Below are 19,704 nucleotides of genomic sequence, written 5' to 3'. Positions count from 1 at the left end.
TATATGCCTCTATAACCAGAACACATTGCTTCACCTATAACAGACATTTTTCCCTACTAATTAGTAGAGATAATTAGCTCGGTTTTTCTGAAAACCAACACCCCCAAAGTTAGGGTTCTGAGCCAAACTGAGTCCTGATTTGGATCACAATGGGATTTGAAGTAAAACCAAGTCCCATCTCGGGTCTTCTCAACAAATTTGGAACTCAAAGCTTAAAACCAAATATTGTGTATTTCGGATTGCATTTAAGTCCCTCCCTCTTCTGTTCAGGTGCAGTGAGGTGATCAAAATTGACTGTAGATGACTGAAAATTAATGTTATTGATGTTAATATCACTATATGAACAAAAACAGATCCAGGTTACATGATTTTAGCTGTTATATCAATTTAAAAAAAAAATCCAAAACCAAAGCTGATCCAAAACAATTGAGGGTGGTTTTGCAAAAACCAAAACAAGTCAATGATTTAGAAACAAAAACAAAACACAATTGCCATTGCACATCTCTCGAAATTAACAAAACATTTTTTGAGAAAAGTGCTACATACAAAGTAACACCTCAATATAATCGCATTTCCTGTTTTTATATGTGGTTTGGATGCACAGCTAATAATATTCATTTAGCTTCATTTCTGCAGCAGTTTGCTTACTTTGCTGGGGACAGCTGCAAAATTATAGTTTGTTTGAGATTGTACTGTACATGGATCTGACACATCTTCATCTTTAGGAAACTCAATTGAGCTGCTGGAGTTCCATAAGATTGTCAACTATACAACCTATTATATCTTTCAAAACTTAACCCCAGTGATTTTATACTTACAGTCAGGTGCATAAATATTGGGACATTGACAGAATTTTCATATTTTGGCCTCTATTCACCACCACAATGGCTTTGAAATGAAACAAACAGGATGTGCTTTAACTGCAGACTTTCAGATTTAATTTGAGGGTAATTACATCCAAATCGGGTGAACAGTGTAGGAATTACAACAGTTTCTATATGTGCCTCCCACTTTTAAGGGGCAAAAAGTAATGGGACAAACTAAAAAATCCTAAATCTAGCTTTCACTTTTTAATACTTTGTTGCAAATCCTTTGCAGGCAATTACAGCCTGAAGTCTGGAACACATAGACATCACCAGACGCTGGGTTTCATCCCTGGTGATGCTCTGCCAGGCCTTTACTGCAAATGTCTTCAGTTCCTGCTTGTTCTTGGGGCATTTTCCCTTCAGTTTTGTCTTTATCAAGTGAAATGCATGGTCAATTGGATTTAGGTCAGGGGATTGACTTGGCCATTGCATAACATTCCACTTTTTAGCCTTAAAAACTCTTTGGTTGCTTTTGCAGTATGCTTCAGGTCATTGTCCATCTGCATTGTGAAGCACCGTCCAATGAGTTCTGAAGCATTTGACTGAATATGAGCATATAATATTGCCCAAAACACTTCAGAATTCATTCTGCTTCTTTAGTCAGCAGTCACATCATCAATAAATACAAGGGAACCAGTTCCATTCGCAGACATATATGCCCACGCCATGACACTACCACCACCATGCTTCACTGATGAGGTGGTATGTTTTGGATCATGAGCAGTTCCTTTCCTTCTCCATACTCTTTTCTTCCCATCACTCTGGTACAAGCTGATCTTTGTCTCATCTGTCCATAAGATATTGTTCCAGAACTGTAATGGCTTTTTTAGATGTTGTTTGGCAAACTCTAATCTGGTCTTCCTGTTTTTGTGGCTCACCAATGGTTTACATCTTGTGGTGAACCCTCTATATTCACTCTTGTGAAGTCTTCTCTTGATTGTTGACTTTGATACATATACACCTACCTCCTGGAGAGTGTTCTTGATTTGGCCAACTGTTGTGAAGGGGTTTTTCTTCACCAGGGAAATAATTATTCTGTCATCCACTACAGTTGTTTTCCATGGTCTTTTGGTATTGCTGAGCTCTTCGGTGCATTCTTTCTTTTTAAGAATGTTCCAAACAGTTGATTTGGCCAGACCTAATATTTTTGCTATCTCTCTGATGGGTTTGTTTTGATTTTTCAGCCTAATGATGGCTAGCTTCATGGATAGTGACAGCTCTTTGGATCTCATATTTAGAGTCGACAGCAACTGATTCCAAATGCAAATGTCACACCTAGAATCAACTCCAGACCTTTTACCTGCTTAATTGATAATGAAATAATGAGGGAATAGCCCACACCTGTCCATGAAATAGCTTTTGAGTTGATAGTCCCATTACTTTTGGCCCCTTTAAAAAGTGGGAGGCACATATAGAAACTGTTGTAATTCCTACACCGTTCACCTGATTTGGATGTAATTACCCTCAAATGAAATCTGAAAGTCTTCAGTTAAAGCACATCTTGTTTGTTTCATTTCAAAGCCTTTGTGGTGGTGAATAGAGGCCAAAATATGAAAATTCTGTCAATGTCCCAATATATGTGCACCTGACTGTATGTTACCATCAGATGCTACAATGCATTGTGTTTATTTGAATGTTGATGGAAGCTGCCTTAATTAACAACCATATTAAATTTTTTATAATAACGTAATGGTCCAATAATTTTTCACCTTTCCTCTGACTTTCCTACATATGGATCATATTTATAAAATTACCATCTAACCAGTTAACATTGGAGAGGACAATAATATTTTGATATGGTCTCTCCATGCTGGATATGTATATATATATATATATATATATATATATATACATAAACATATACAGTACATATATATAGTATAGCAAGGTGCGGCACTCAGGGCATAAATAAGAACACAACTCGCGGCTGGTATAGTCAACGTTTCAGTTCTTGGCAGAACTTTTATCACATCTTGATAAAAGTTCTGCCAAGAACTGAAACGTTGACTATACCAGCCGCGAGTTGTGTTCATATTTATGCCCTGAGTGCCGCAACTTGCTATACTGTACTATTTCCTTTTGTGAAGGCATCGGCAGTAGACAAATTACAGTGTGTTATTGGGAATGCCAGGCATTTTGGTATTGTACACCTATATATATATATATATATATATATATATATCTCAAGAAATAACCAGCATTCCACTTATTGATTGAACTACCTACATGGCCTCCTGGGATTTGTTAGCTCCAATTGACAAAAGATGCAATAAAAGGCATCTGAAATGTTGATTCATATTTTATCACTTGGAAGAGATTTTCTCTGAAAGCCATAGAGTGCTGCACATGTACTGTATATATATATATTTATTTATTTAGTATTTATTTATTACCAGTTATTTATATAGCGCACACATATTCCGCAGCGCTTTACAGAGAATAGATGGCCATTCACATCAGTCCCTGCCCCAGTGGAGCTTACAATCTAATAATCCCTACCTCATGCTCACACACATACACACTATGGTCAATTGTGTGGGGAGCCAATTAACCTACCAGTATATTTTTGGAGTGTGGGAGGAAACCGGAGTCCCCGGAGGAAACCCACGCAAGCACAGGGAGAATATACAAACTCCACACAGTTAGGGCACCTCAGTGCTGTGAGGCAGTAATGCTAACCATTACACCGTCTGTGCTATATATATATATATATATATAGTACTGTTCAAAAGTTGTGTGCAGTCGTGGAAAAAATGTTGCAAAGTAAGAATCCTTTCAAAAGTAGAAGTGTTCATGGTTTATTTTATCAATTAATAAACTGCAAATGGAATGAACAGAAGAAAAATCTAAATCAAATCAATATTTGGTGTGACCACCCTTTGCCTACAAAACAGCATCAATTCTTTAATTCTTCTAGGTACACTTGCACACAGTTTTTGAAAGAACTCAGCAGGGATGTTATTCAACACATCTTGGAGAACAAAACACAGATCTTCCAATGATGAAGGCTTGCTCAAATCCTTCTGTCTCTTCATGTAATCACAGACAGACTCAATGATGTTGAAATCAGGGCTTTGTGGGGGCCATATCATCACTTCCAGGACTCATTCCTCTTCTTTATGCTGAAGATAGTTCTTAGTGACATTTGCTGTATGTTTGGGGTCATTGCTCTGCTGCAGAATACATTTGGAGCCAATCAGATGTCTCCCTGATGGTATTGCTTGACGGATAAGTACCTGCTTGTATTTCTTAGCATTGAAGACACCATTAATCCTGACCAAATTCCCAACTCCATTTGCTGAAATGCAGCCCCAAAATTGCAAGGAACTTCCACCATGCTTCATTGTTGCCTGCAGATACTCATTATTGTACCACCTCACAGCATTAGAAGGATTTGAGCAAGCCTACATCCACAGAAAATCTTTGGTTAGTTCTCCAAGATGTTTGGAATAACCTCCATGCTGAGTTCCTTTAAAAACTGTGTGCATGTGTACCTAGAAAAATTGCAGAATTGATGATGTTTTGAAGGCAAAGGGTGATCACAAAAATAATTAATTTGATTTAGACTTTTATTCTGTTCATTAACTTTGCATTTTGTTAATTGATAAAAATAAACTCTTAACACTTCTATGTTGAAAGCATTCTTACTTTGCAGCATTTTTACCACACCTGCCTAAAACTTTTGCACAGTATACTATATTTCAACTATTAAACTTATTTCTATTCCTTAAACATATATGTCTAAATGTCACTTTTGGTTGATTCAGTTTTTAAAAGAGGCTACAATGCACGTATAAATCTTTGATCTTAATGCTTAATCTAGAATATATACCTTTTTTCTTCAACCTGCTGCATATCCACTGGCAACTACTGTATATGTATACAGTCAGGTGCATAAATATTGGGACATTGACAGAATTTTCATATTTTGGCCTCTATTCACCACCACAAAGGCTTTGAAATGAAACAAACAAGATGTGCTTTAACTGCAGACTTTCAGATTTCATTTGAGGGTAATTACATCCAAATCAGGTGAACGGTGTAGGAATTACAACAGTTTCTATATGTGCCTCCCAGGACACAATTTTGTTAATTAAAAAAAATCATTAGTAAAAAATATGTTATTCTATTGACACTACTATTTAAAGGTTTTACAACCAGAGGCATAAGTAGATATTTGACGACCCCATAGCAAAAGTTTGTAAGGGCCCCTCTTGTATGTACCACCCAATGGCGAAAATGTATATAACACATGTAACTTTTAAAAGGAATATGGACCCCCTTCTGCTCTTGGCTCCATAGCAGCTACACCCTTTGCACCTTTGGTAGTTACACCCATGTTTAAAACCCTTGTCATTATGATTGATTTAGCTAAATGTGCAAACATACTGATTTCCTAAGTAAAAAACACTAAATTCCCAATTCAAATTGCAATGGCTTACAGCAAAATTCATTCAAGAGAAATTGTTTTATAAAAATAGACAAGCTACAACACCTTGCACAATACATTTAATGCTATTGTGCTATATTTTTTATTTTCTCCATAGCACAAATGACTAAAGCACATTTTTTGTTAATCTTATTCTCCAAATCATGCACTAGTAAATGCAGTACTATACTATTTACAAAACATAATTTATTTAAATGACTGTAGAATACAAAACTTACTTGCTGTCATAATAAATTAATCATTAAAATAGACTACCTATCATTTGGCTGTAATGTCTGACAGTTTTATTATTTGTCAAATGCAAATGCTAAAATGGTTCAAAATATTACAATCAAGGACATCGTGACATTGATATTAAGTTCCATGGAAACATTAGTGGTAAATTTTACATTTATGATCTATGAATTAACTTGACATTGTTTTTCTTATGATTAAATGACATGGTATTACATGTAAAATTGTTTGATGTAACTATATAGTGTCACTTTTAAATTATGCAAATGCTAATAATCTAGGTCTTCAAATATCCATCAAACAACATTGATATAATTCAAGTTATAGTATCACTCTGTACATTCAGCGGTTGTAATGTATGCAGTATACAAATATTCTAAAATAGATTCATGAAATTTTATTTATTTACAAATTGCATTCATACTCCAATCCATCTGGCTGATATAATGAATTATTTAGAACATGTATGCAATGTCCATTTTAGGACATAAAAATTTTTCAAATATCAGAATCAGTCACAAAGTAGTGCTGTGCACCAGCTTTCAATGTCCTGCACAATGTTCACCAGGTCGACATTCTCTGCTGCCTTCCTTCTCATTTATCTTCTTGAAGCCAGTAGTTTGTACTAGAACTTGGGCTTCAACTAGGGGAAGGCATGTGAACTTCTGAGTACTTTATATTCAAAGGTGCATTCTGATGATATGACCTGGTGTCCATATTTAAGCCCACACCAGACAACTTATTTTGCTAATAACACCACTTGGGTCATAGTAGATCATTTCTCCAAAATGTTGTACCACTCAAATGCTTCTTTGTATATTAAAACTATATTTCATATTCATGACTGTCCCCAGCAAATTGTATCAGTTTGAGGAACCCAATTTACATTTGGGTTCTGGAAAGTGCTATATAAAAATATGAGATCAAACTAAATTTTTCCACCAAATGCCATCCCCAGTCAACCAGGACTGAGAAATGTATTTAAGAACATTTGTTTCTGACTGGTTGAGCCTGGTGTTGGTCACTGGAAATACGCGGGAACTCTACACCATCTTTTCCTTATTTTTCCAGGGCCAGAACAGGCTCAAATGTCCAGAGCTGGTTATGCTTTTTTGGGGGGGCCCTGTGCCATTTTATTTTACATTTGTAACTCTTTCAATACCCTATAGCACATAGAACCCTGAACAGATCACACAAATCTGTGCAGTGCTTTTTCTGAATACACTGATCACAGGAACTTCATTAATTTCAGTCTGAAACACGATTTCATACATCATCAGAAACATGATTCAGATAGTGAACATTTGGAGGAGGTAACAGGGGGTAGTTAGAAAACCCTAGTGAACCTTTGCAAATTCTTTTGCAGCTGGAGAAGCAACTGCATCTTAGTTGAGATGGTAATTCTGAAACAGTATAAGCTTGCTCAATGGTTCAATGTGCAACCTATGTTCCATATTTTTCCGCTATTGTATGTAAGTGGCAGATGCAGGCAGTGGGTGTCTCTGTGCACAAAATGGTGGCTGATCATTAGCATATGAAAACACAATTGCACATGCAAGTGCATACACTTATGAGTCAGGCCCAAAGACACTTAGGGGCCTATGTATCAAGCCAATTTTTACATAAAATTATGCAGAAACTGCAGAATCTGCATATTTTTATGTATCAATCCTATGTACTATTAGCACTTTGCAGGAGATGCACTTCAGATCGCTGTCACCATTATTTTCAATGGGGACTACAATCTGCCCCCTACTGTATGTACTAAACTCCAAAAAGCAATGCTTTTCAGAGTTTAGACCCAGTAGTTTACACCATCTTCAGATGGTGTAAACTACTGTTTGTCTATGGGGGCTCCTGGGGAAGGAGAGAGATCTTTTGATTGCTCTCTCTCAGCCCCAAGCCAGTCCCATAAGCTGACACTGTTCGCATGTGCAGTGTCAGCTTCCCCCAGGGAAGTCTTTCACTTCAGTGAAAGACTTCTCCAAAATGCTGGTTACCGCAACTGCTGTCCCTGAGAGTTCCCAGTAGTACAGTACATAGTCGGGATATTTTCATTAAAATGTAAACTATTCCTGGTGAGATGGAACATTAATAATTGCAGCAGTGCCCTGATTATTAATGCATAAGTCCCTTAGGAAGACACATATGGAGAAATTAATGATTGAGTAGCATAAAAGTCAGTGCAAACTAATTTTACTTGATACAATATAAAAAAGGCTAAACAGTGTGAGAAGCATGTGGTCAATAAGAGGGCTGATGTCTACTTAACAGGTATCAATCCTTAAACTCAAATATTTAAAATATCTGTGCTTGGGCCTGATCAATATGTAATCCCCATTTTTTTATAAACCATACAACTCCTCATTATCAGGGATATTAGCTATCCTGTCAAAATATAGCAGTTTCAACAAAATTTGTTTAACCATCCCAAAAAAGGGAGGAGATTTGACTGTCCACTAAAGAAGGATAGCTTTTATGGCCACCTATAAAGTAACAGTAAGTAGGGAAATAATTGTTTTGCTACAGTTCCCAAGTCCCAATTACTCAAATTTAAACATAGCAGTTCAAAGTCATAAATGTAATGTGAAGAAAAAATTAAGGAATATTAACAATTTGTTTAAAAATTGCCATCACTTAGTACAGTACCAAAAAATCTGAAAGAATGTTGGTTATTGGCAGACAGAACAATGTCCATGTTCCTCTATAACCACAGACTTGTACTGAAATTATAAATTGTAGTCCCAATTAATAGTTCTAAAATGGACTTTTTGAAGCATTGTTGACTGTAAGTGTTTAATATTGGGTTCAAAGAATGAAAGTACATTCTCTGGGGAGGAGATGGAGGGAATTGCTTCCAAATTTTAGATGGATCAATCCGAAAGAGATCATCATAGATATTCAGTGCAATACACATTAGTTTTAGCAAAAGTGACTTTAACATATCAGGATTGAGATGTCACAGTAAGTGGTAAAGTAGCAACAAAGTGACATACCTAAAGGTACATGTAAAAAAATTATTTAGATAAACCATAGGTAGGCCTTAGGATTTGTAAGGATCTGATATGTGTAACAGGGTCAATTACTGTACATATTTCATCTTCATAAAGTCATTTTCTTACCAAACAAAAAATTTAACATTGTCTAAAGTTGGAGGGAAAGAAGGGTTAACCCAAATGAAACGTAATCGAAAGTAGTGTGGCCTCTGCCAAATTTATGATTAATAGTTCACCAGGCAAAATATAAAAGATAAAACAGAAGTAGGGAGAGAGGACCCTGCTGTATGTAAAAGTGCCCCTTGTAAATATGTGGCAAACATAGCCTTGTCTAAAATACTGGACATGTATACATCATGATCTGAAAGCCAGTCTGAAACATACTTAAAGAAAATTGCTAGATACAAAGCTCTCCCAAGCCCCCAGCCTTCCTAAATAGACACAATTTGGTCACAGCTAGTCTTACTTTGTAATTACACCAGAGACATTTTAAAAAAGATTACAGCAATGGGAGACATCGGATTTAGTGAAATAGATGGGAAACATTTACTTGATATAATACATTTTTTTGCAAATACTACTTTTCAATACTGCAACCATTCCTAACAAAGATAGGGCAAGGACATTCAATTGTCAAGCAAGTGAACAATAATTTTAATCAAAATTGTAAAATTGATTGAGTAACAGCTTCCCATATCAAACATAACATAAATCCCTAAGTATTTAAGCTTTAAATTGGGATATCTGAAAGAGGAGAGTAAAGCTATGAATTAAAATAGTGAAACAAATAAGAGGCACATTTTCCAACTTGTCTAATTTTATGCAGTAACCAGCAAAGGACACACATTTAGAAATAATGTCCATGACTGCTGGGATCAAGTGAGGTGGGTCCAATGTAAACAACAACATGTCATCAGCAAATAAGGTGACCCTTAAATCAACCTGACCAACTTGGATCCCATGGAACAAAAGGGAACTACATATCGCTATTGCAAATAACAATGGAAACAATGGATAGCCCTGTTGGGTGGCATTCTATAAAAGAGGTTGGAAAGATATCCATTACATGAGAATTGGGAAGTAGAATTTGAGTATAGGAATCTAATAACAGCTACAAAGTCATCTGGAAGTCATAAGTGTTTGAAAGTTTCAAAGAGGTGATCCCAAGAGATCAGGTAAAATGTTTTTTTTAAAGCATTTAGAGACCCTTATCTTTTAAGTACCAAAGCCAATGAACTGCCCCATTTGAAGCTCCTCTGGTCCCCATTAATTATAGAGGGCAATACAAGTATCAACCTGTTAACCAGAATATTTGTTAGAATCTTATAGTCTGTATTAAGGAGTGAGATAGGTCTGTAGATTCCAAGGCATTCCAAATCTTTACCCACTTCAGAAATACATTAATAATGGCACAGTTAGAGTAGTTATATATTAACTTATTTTCAAGATATAACTAAAGAAGAGGCTGATCCATCAAAGAGGTGGAGTCATGCTGCAAACAATAAAGCAAACTTGTGGCCTTGTTTATTGAGGCAGGAGCAAACTGAGGAGAACTCCTTATGTGCTTTAGTCACTTCTGCAGAATATCTTGCATGATAAAAATGTTATCATTATTCCACAATAAATTGTGATGGTTTATAGATTCCACCTAGATAGCTTCAGTGTGATCATAATTAAGGCACCCAAATATGTCAACTTTTAATCTAACATTTGATCTGTCATGTCATGGCCCAATCTGATACACTCATTCAATGACAAGGTAATCACAATTCTTATGAATATCCAGCCACTCAGGAAAAATGGAACAAAATAAATGCATAGAGAGCTGGACCTTAAAAAGACTCTGGTAAACCAACAATCTAAAGATTTTTTTTCTGGACTTATTTTCCAGGTTATCAAGTTTATTGTGATTTCTTACAATAAAACTGATCTGTTGTTAATGTAGCAATGTCTTGAAAATTATCTCTTAGCTTGTGTTTACAGTAGACTCAGTTAAATGCTGTGTTAGCTGATGCATCTAGCCTTTATTATCTGCAAGAGTCTTGGTATATGTGACCCCTGATTCTGAAGCAAAGGCCCCATCAGTGTGGTTTATCTGCTGTTTTTCTGCATGGGATTGGAAAGAAATTTATCCATGCACGTAGGGCAGTGGGTGGCTGTAGGTGTGAATAGATGTCAAATAGAGACTACTGCATTGCCTTGTAATAGTGTAAAGCTGAGCCCACAGTAGAACTGAAGTTAGATGCAGCTTACAGTATGATTACCAGAAACAGATGTCATTTTTACAGTATGATTACCAGAACCAGATGTCACTCCACCTCTTCTTAAAGAATTTCTTTAAACATTTTTGGAAAAATCATTTTTGAGGTGTTCACTATACACCTCTATGAAGGGAAGTACTGCTCACAAAGTGGGCCATTTACTAGCTTTCAGGTATGGAATAATGCTCTGGATCTGTCAATCTCCTCTCTACCTCCCTTCACCTAAATCCTCCTGAAGCTAGCATTCTGTTCTGCTGGCAGTTCTTTCCATAGAATTGGATGCATGGACTTCTGAATACTGATGATGTGACCTGTGCAAATATTCAAATGTGCCTTACCTATATCAACCCACTTTGGACAACTTGCTGTGCCAAAGTATCAGGTCCCTTGTCTTGCTACAGTGTTATACTTTATCTCCCAATTATCTTGTTACCTACTTATTCTTTACAATCTATGCCCAGATCTGAGAGGGCTATGATCTGTGGGTTCCCAACTGCAAAACCCATACCACTATGTGCAGTTTTTTGAGGGCTCTAAAACCCATTAAACCAGCATGCCATTTTGACAGAATCATAGTGGTCATTCTCATTTTTCACTCAAACATCCTCATATGTCAGAATCAAACTAGACAGTAATGTGTGAAGGGGAATCTGAGAATGGATTATTGATGAGCAATGAGTAATACAATGTGACAATGGACAAGTGACATGTGATAAGACAAAATGCAAAGAATGAGGAATGAGTTCTTAGTGACATGATAAAGTGTATGGAAAATACTAGAAATTATGAATTTTGAGTGATAAAAATAAGTGGTGTGTGATGACACTTCACTGATGATTTAATTTTTTAAAGAGGCAGCTGTGTTCTACTGATACTTTATCCATGTAATATACAGCCCATTTTCAGTAAGAGAACAGATATTCAAAAGTACCAATATTCTCCACATGCCACAAGCTCAATTTAAGAAATCCTTGTTGAGACACCTTCTTTATGAAGCAAGAGCTGTAATACTGGTGCACTGGTTATCTCCCCAGCCCCACAATTTGTCTGAGTGGTGCGTTTCATAAGACTTTTACATATGTGTGTGGATGATCTAATCATGTCCTTAGCTGACATGGTTCCAGTAGTATTATGATATTTGGGCCTGGTGACCAGATGCCTTGCTTTACTTTTCATATTTATACACATATACACTGCGACATAATGAGAGGTTTAATAATTTTTGACAATTTTTTTTTAACTTTAATATCTGAAGTGTGATTATTTTTGGTAATCCATACAGTTTACATTTCTCAGATAGGAAAGGTACAACTCTCTCGATGGTTTACTGGATAGTTCTCTGTGTTGTTTTATTAAAACAACATCATTTGGACATTCATGATGAACCAGCAGTATCTAGACCTACGTTTTTTACTCACCACTACAACAGAGTGCCCACATTTTGGGATTCCCAGAAAAGGACTGCAGGATAATATTATTAATACATTTATATATATTTATTCAATGTTGTTCAGCTCTAGCTGTTGGGCAGCATCCAGTACACATTGAAGGTTACAAAGAGGCTATGAGAGCAACATTGAGCAGCATTGTAGAAAACACCCTAGTCTACTTAACTAAAATTTACAGTCGATTGATTAGGATTCTTTTAGACAGCAAATTCAAATACTGTATATGCCAAAATAAAATAACAACAAAATAGAAACATTGGTATAAATAGCAAAACATTATGGTGGCACATTTTCTCAATTTCATACTGCTAAACATTTTGAGCAGGGAAATGCCAGAGGCAATATGAAAGAATATATGGTAATATTTATGTTTAATCTAACATATTTTATGCATAATGCCCAAATTAAACTTTATTTTAAATAAACATATGCACATGTTTGTGTAACCACTGCAATAAGATACAGTAGTTGTAGTTGCCTTGGCTTCAGAACAACAAAGTAATCAAAGAGCATACCTTGAAAAATGTCATTGTGGCTCCATCTTGAACGGCTCCATATTCAATTTTGGTCTGTTTGGCTAAATCATCAGCAGAATCGATAGGAGATTCCATACGTTCAACTGTGAGAAAGGCAGCTAAGTTGGCAGTATATGAGGAAATGATGATAAGTGTAAAAAACCACCATATTCCTCCCACTATTCTTGTAGAAAGAGCTTTTGGCATGAGTTCAGAACCTAGCATAAATAAAGCGATACATTGTAAAGTTGCTCCTACATTAATTACTTTATACAAAGTACATTATATGAAGCAATACCAAATGTAAGGAGGCACATATCAATTAAAATTTAATGTCATTTAACTAAACTTTTATTTTCAGTTAAGGTCAGTTAAAGTAGAATGATCATAAAACTATGTATTTTAGGTATAAAATATGACAACTGTTAAAATTAAATCTCAATACAACTATATACCATGTTTGTGTAAGCATCATATTAGTTACTCAACTCAATATTTATAATTTCACTGTAGTACTGTATACCTTTAATATTTTTTATTTCATGGTCATTCTCCTTTAACATACAGTAAAATAGAAATGTATTTAAAAAACCGTATTATATATGCAACACTTATACAAAATAATATCTACTAGACTACAGTATATTAATATGATACATTACTTTCTAGTATATATAATATAAGATGTTAAAGCTAATTATCTAAAACAATAAATCTTCATGTTCACCTTCAAGTTCTGTAAATATCAGTTATACAAGAACTCATTATACCAGAAATAATAATTAAATAATAGTCTATATTGTTAAAATTAATGAAAACAGCTTTGCAATACATATATAATAAACAGTCAATATTTAAATTTTTTTAGGGTAAATTAACTCTAAATTAAATATGGTTTGGGTCAAACATGATATAGTGAAAATATTAGTACTTACTAAAATTGTTGCAAAGAGCTTAATCCTTCATTCACTTAATTTATATATTAGCTGCTGTTTCATATAGTTAAACAATGTAACAGTTTTTCTATTTTAGGAATGCAAACAAGTAATAAAGGGAAACATACAATACATTATTTATTTATAATTGCCTACATTTACTGATTATATAAATACATATTTAATTTACGTTTTCAATATTTAACATTTAGAGTTCTGTATTTTATCACTCACATAGTGTAATGTGCTCAGTAATTTTAAAATAATAGGTTATAATGCTTTATCTAGTTGTTTTTCATGTATTAAGAATATCTTTACCTACACACCTGATGATCCAGTCATTTAAATGTTACAGTAAACTAATTTCACACTGTTGTGTTCTGAGCACAAATTAGGGTAGGACATAAATTGTAATAGGGATCATAATTGATTCCTATGTAGAATTCAGAATTCCCATTTATGATCTTTAAGAAGAACAAAGATCATGGCACAAATGCAACAATCCTTATTAAAACTTCTGTTTTACAGTATTGTATGTTGATTTATACTTTGTTCTCCACCATGTGAATACTGACTGGAGGCAATATAGGACCTTCTATACATTCCCTTAAGGAGCCTTACAGTGACTTGATTGAGTGAAAAGAAGAGCTTGAGAGGAAATTAGTAATTATTGACTATTTTGCATAATATTTTAAAACTATTGAGCAAAAATATCTATCTTGTAGAAATATAAAGAGATTTAAATGCAACAGATTTTTTCTAATGTTCTTCAGTTACTTAAATATTTTAAACATGCAAATACAAACATTAAATTTAATAGTATCACCTTTATAACTCAGAACTATAAAATGTCATTCCTACTGTATGAATACATATACAACATTAACAGTACACTTATTTAAATCCTTTCCGACTAGTTTGTAATATATTAAATGTATGTCATAGTGCTTAATATGCTTTAATTTGTCAAAGTAAAATATAATTATTGGAGATACAATCAAAATGGTCAATGCTTTAAAAATAGAAAGCAAATGTGAATTAATACAAGTATTGCTTCCCATGGGAAGCACTCTCTGCTATCACAGTATGGACTGGCAGTCCCAGGGGGAAAAAAACACCTTCCTAGGACTGCTTGTTCTGCTGTGCAGGGAGTGCTTCTAATGGTAAATCTCTACCACTGCTAGGCAATCCCTATGGATTAGAGCCCCACCCCTCAGGACATAAAGCAGTGATGTAAAGGTGTTATTTTGGCTCCATCCCCTCCCATACCACATATGCATACATACAGCATTTGCCTGGCTCCAACAAAAATTGCATACTATTTTTCCTTTGAAGGTAAGTTTAAGTGTTATACATAAATACACATACAGTATGTATATATACTGTATATATATATATATATATATATACATGTAGTCCAATACAGACAATCTGCACACCTTGATAATATGCCAAAAATCTTTTTTTATAAATCCATGTATGTATTCCATTAGCCAGCAGATCAACAATAAAAAGTGCAATAGTGCAAAAAGTGCATTGTATTAGAAGTTACAGAGTACTTATCATCTCAATATCATCTTAAGAGAGGATCTGTGGCAGAGGACCGACAGCTGAATTATCTGGCACCAATGCATTAGCAGCAGATTCTTTAGGTCCTGCAAGTTTTGAGGTGGTGGACTAGTTTTTCCATAAGATACCACATATGCTCGATCTGGGGAATTTGTAGGCCAAGTCAATACCTAGAACTCTTTGTCATGTTACTCAAACTATTCTTGAACAATTATTGCTGTGTGGCAGGGCACATCATCCTACTGAAAGATGCCACTGCCATTAACAAATACTGTTGCTATGAAGGGGTCTACCTAGTCTGCATCAATGTTTAAGTAGGGGGTACATGTCAAAATAACATCTACATGTATGTCATGACCTAAGGTTTCCCAGCAGAACATTGCCCAGAGCATCACACTGCCTCTGCCAGCTTGCCTTTGTCCTATAGTGCATTCTGGTGCCTGCTCTTCTCCAGGTTATTAACACACATGCACCTGACTGTCCACATTTTTTTAAAATAAAAGTGTTTAATCAGATAAGGCCACCTTCTTCCATTGCTCCTTGGTCCAGTTTTGATTCTCACATGCCCATTGTAGATGATTTTGGTAGTGGACAGGGGTCAGCTGTGGCTATGTAGCTCCATATGCAGCAAACTGCAATGTAATGTATTTTCTGACACAATTCTATGATAGTCAGTATTAAGTTTTTCTGCAATTTGTTCTACAGTAGTTCTTCTGTGGGATCAGACCAGATGGGCCATCCTTTGCTCTCCATGCACATCAATTTGTCTTGGGTGCCCATGACCATTTCACCAGTTTACTGCTTGTCCTTCCTTGGACCATTTTTGGTAGGTACAGTACTAACCATTGCATACCGGGAACACCCCACAAGACCTGCAATTTTGAAGATGCTCTGACCCAGTCATCCAGCCATCACAATTTGTCCCTTGTTAAAGTAAAAAGAAAACAAGTTTTGTGCTAATCAGTGAAAATAAGAATAAATAGGTGTATTGGATAGGATAGAAAAAAAGGATCAAGATTCCTATATAAATAGGCATCTTGATCCTTTTTTATCTATTAACATATATTACTTCTGAACCATTGATGGTAAGTTTTGATAAATCCATATATATGTGTACAGCCTGTCCAGATAGGAATCTCACCACATCCAAGCAAAGTGAATAGCAGAGTCCACTCCTACATTCACAGCTCTCCAGACCTGCAGCAGTGTGCACCTCCCTGGGCTGCAGTGACACTGTGTGTAGAATTACAGCAGTGTATCTGGTATTGAAAGTGGCTCCAAGGCAGAAGTATAGTCAGCTTGTGATAACCCAATGAGATGATGTGTAGGTAAGTTATCCCCTTACTCCATTACTTCACTGTGGAATTAATCTACGGACAAACTGGAGGTCTGCCGAGTAAGGGGACTACACACCTACTCATTATCTCGTTGGGCTATCACAAGTTGACTATACTTCTGTTCGTGGAGGTGCTCACAATACCAAACACACAGCTGTCATTCTACACACAGTGTAACTGTAGCCCAAGGAGGTGCGCACTGCTGCAGGTCTTGAGACCTGTGAATGTAGGAGTGGACTCTGCTATTATATTTGCTTGGATGTGGTGAGATTCCTATCTGGACAGTCTGTACCCATACAGTATATATTAATTTATCAAAACTTACCATCGATGGTTCAGATGCTGTCTTTTAGGTCACCTGTCACAGTTTACTAGATTCTTATACAAGTGGTTTGTTGCTGCTATTATTATGGTATAATTGAGTTTTATGAAGTGCTGAGGTAATGCTATTTTTATTCAATATACAGGTTGAGTCTCCCATATCCAAAATGCTTGGGACCAGGGGTATTTTGGAGAATGGAATATTCCGTATTTTGGAATATTTGCATATCATAATGAAATATCTTGGGAATGGGACAAAAATATACACCCAGAATGCATTTATGTCTTATATACACTTTAAACACACACTTGCAGGTAATGTTATACAATATTTTCAATATTTTATGGCTCAAGCAAAGTTTGTGTACAGAAATAAAATTAATTTATGTTTCATATACACCTTATACACACAGCCTGAAGGTAATTTTATACAATATTTTTAATAATTTGTGCTTTAGACAAAGTTTGTGTTCATTGAACCATCAAAAATCAAAGGTTTCATTATCTCAATCATGCCAAAATAATTCCGTATTTCCAAATATTCCATATTTCGGAATATTTGGATATAAGAGACTCAACCTGTATATATAAATTGGCATCTTGATCCTTTTTTCTACCCTATCCAATACACCTATTTATTTATTTCTTCACTGATTAGCACAAAACATTTTTATGCTTGCCCACTATTTTGAGCTCACACAAGCTCAGTACATGTTTTGCAGATTTTTATATACATTTTGTCACATTGTAGCACCTATACAGTATATTAGCACTTGCTAAGTGTTTATTGTTTGCCTTGTTAAAGTCACTTAGGTACTTACAATTGCCCAGAGTTCTTTTACTGCCTGGTATATCAAACCCCTTGACTGATGCCATTGTAATGATATAATCACTGTTATTCACTTCATCTGTCAGTGGTTTTAAAGTTATGGCAGATTGGTGTGTATATACAAACACATAGGGGCTGTGGGATAGCAATGGTGATGCCCACAGAGCCCTGTGCTTTGTGCGACAGCACTGCTCGCACACCCCTAGGTACAGACCTGTAGAATATCCTCTTGCAAGTTCTGCATTTGCTCCTATTTGGTTCTGAAAATGCAAAAACTTATATCAGCAGCTGGTATGCTGATGCATATACTTAAGTTCTCTTGTAGTGGCAGCCTCAATGGGTCACTTGTGTATTAGTCAATGTTGAATAATCTACACTGCAGTGTAATCCACTCTATTTTAACCAGTTTCTATACTAGACCAGCTATCACAAATTTAGGGATAATCATGCTAAATACTTGATTTTAGATAAAACAAAAACTGTTCTGCAATTTTTACTTGCCCTTTTTTTCTTTAAATCTTCTGTCATCTCAACTTTTTACATTTTTTTTTCACAAAATAAGCTTTATTACTATAAATGAAACCTATCACAAACTCTTGCTCATTGCAATACATATTTTGCTAAACTCTCTTCTCTGCCCTTATAATATATTACAGAACAGTATATATTTTGTTTCAATCTTTAATTGATTGTCCTTGCAAAACAGTCAGATAGAATAGAATAACCATTTCAGACCATTTTAACATACATCTGTTTTTCAAGGCAATAGACAATGTGGAATTGGGTTGATTCAAGTCTAGTTAATGCAGCAGGTGGCTCTTGAAGGAGTTCTTAGTGAATTGGACACTGATTAGGAGCCTCACTGGCCAACATACATTGAAGTATATATTTGTTTTAATTTTAGGAAAAAAAACAAATACTTCCAATTCTACCACTATATAGAAACTGTAGAAAGGATACAATTATTTGAGTTGACTAGAGGTGTGTGTGGATTCCTGTGTTTTGGTTTCATTTTTGGCAAAATCACACTCAGGTGTTTTGTTTTGGGTTTAATTTTGGTTTTAAGATTTCTTTACAATTGATAAAAATAGCTAAAACCTAGACATTTGGACCTGTTTATATAATAAACAATGTATTAATCCTTTCTGAGATAAAAAATACACTCTCGGCAGCAGCAGCATGCATGCCGCTCAAGGATTATCAAGTTAGACACAACATAAGACTTAAACCTTAAATCATTAATCTTGCATTTGCTGTGTTCCGCTTGTCCACATATATGTGCTGGTTAAGTGGACAGTGGGTACAACGGCAGATTGGAGGCCACTATTTTTTTTTAATGTCCCTGTACAGGTTGGGAAATGCTTTTCATGAATCTTTGCAAAGGATTATTTAACAGTCAATTGTTTTGGAAAGCACTCTTCCTGGTCCCCTTCTGGGATGAAAAACCCCTCCCAGCAGCAGAAGCAGTAATGGTTCTTAAGGATTCTTCTGGGACAAGGACTGACGTGAATGAGTAAAATATTTTTTGTAAATGCCTCCCCTCCTCCCCTCATAAATTTACTTTAGAATCAAAACATTTTATGAAATTAAATTTACTACCAATCAACCCTTCCTGTCCCTGCCTTCAAATATATACATACTCCAACTAGCTCAGGCCTCTTGAATAATAAAAGCATTTGTTTCCTGATGTGCCATGTTGGAAGTTGAACTGTCACGTGTGTGTGCTGCCCACTGCTGCCGCCTAGCTTAGTCAAACAGCTAGGTTGGGCCTAAACTGAATGAAAACAATATTGACTGGAAACGAGTGGAAATTAATGTTATTGAGGTTAATAATACTGTAGATTTTATGTGAATTTTATGTGATTTTATCTGTTTTTATAATTTTTTGATAAAAAATACAAATCCAAAACCAAAGCCCCAAAAACAAAACATGCAAGGGGTGG

General features: G+C 35.4%; 1 protein-coding gene across 1 annotated transcript in view; it reads right to left on the bottom strand.

Annotated features, from left to right (window-relative positions):
* The window catches only part of GRIK2 (glutamate ionotropic receptor kainate type subunit 2), a 755,896-nt gene that overhangs the window by 110,524 nt on the left and 625,668 nt on the right, over positions 1–19,704 (bottom strand). The window contains exon 13 of the mRNA XM_088460433.1: positions 12,771–12,988. Within this exon, the coding sequence (XP_088316559.1) occupies positions 12,771–12,988 (218 nt within the window). The remainder of the gene's footprint in view (positions 1–12,770; positions 12,989–19,704) is intronic.

This window comes from Taudactylus pleione, unplaced genomic scaffold (assembly GCF_031769625.1).
Source record: "Taudactylus pleione unplaced genomic scaffold, aTauple2 ptg000046l, whole genome shotgun sequence".
Taxonomy (NCBI): Eukaryota; Metazoa; Chordata; class Amphibia; order Anura; family Myobatrachidae; genus Taudactylus; species Taudactylus pleione.
Note: the sequence above shows the minus strand (reverse complement) of the source record. Positions and strands in the feature narration are given on the sequence as shown.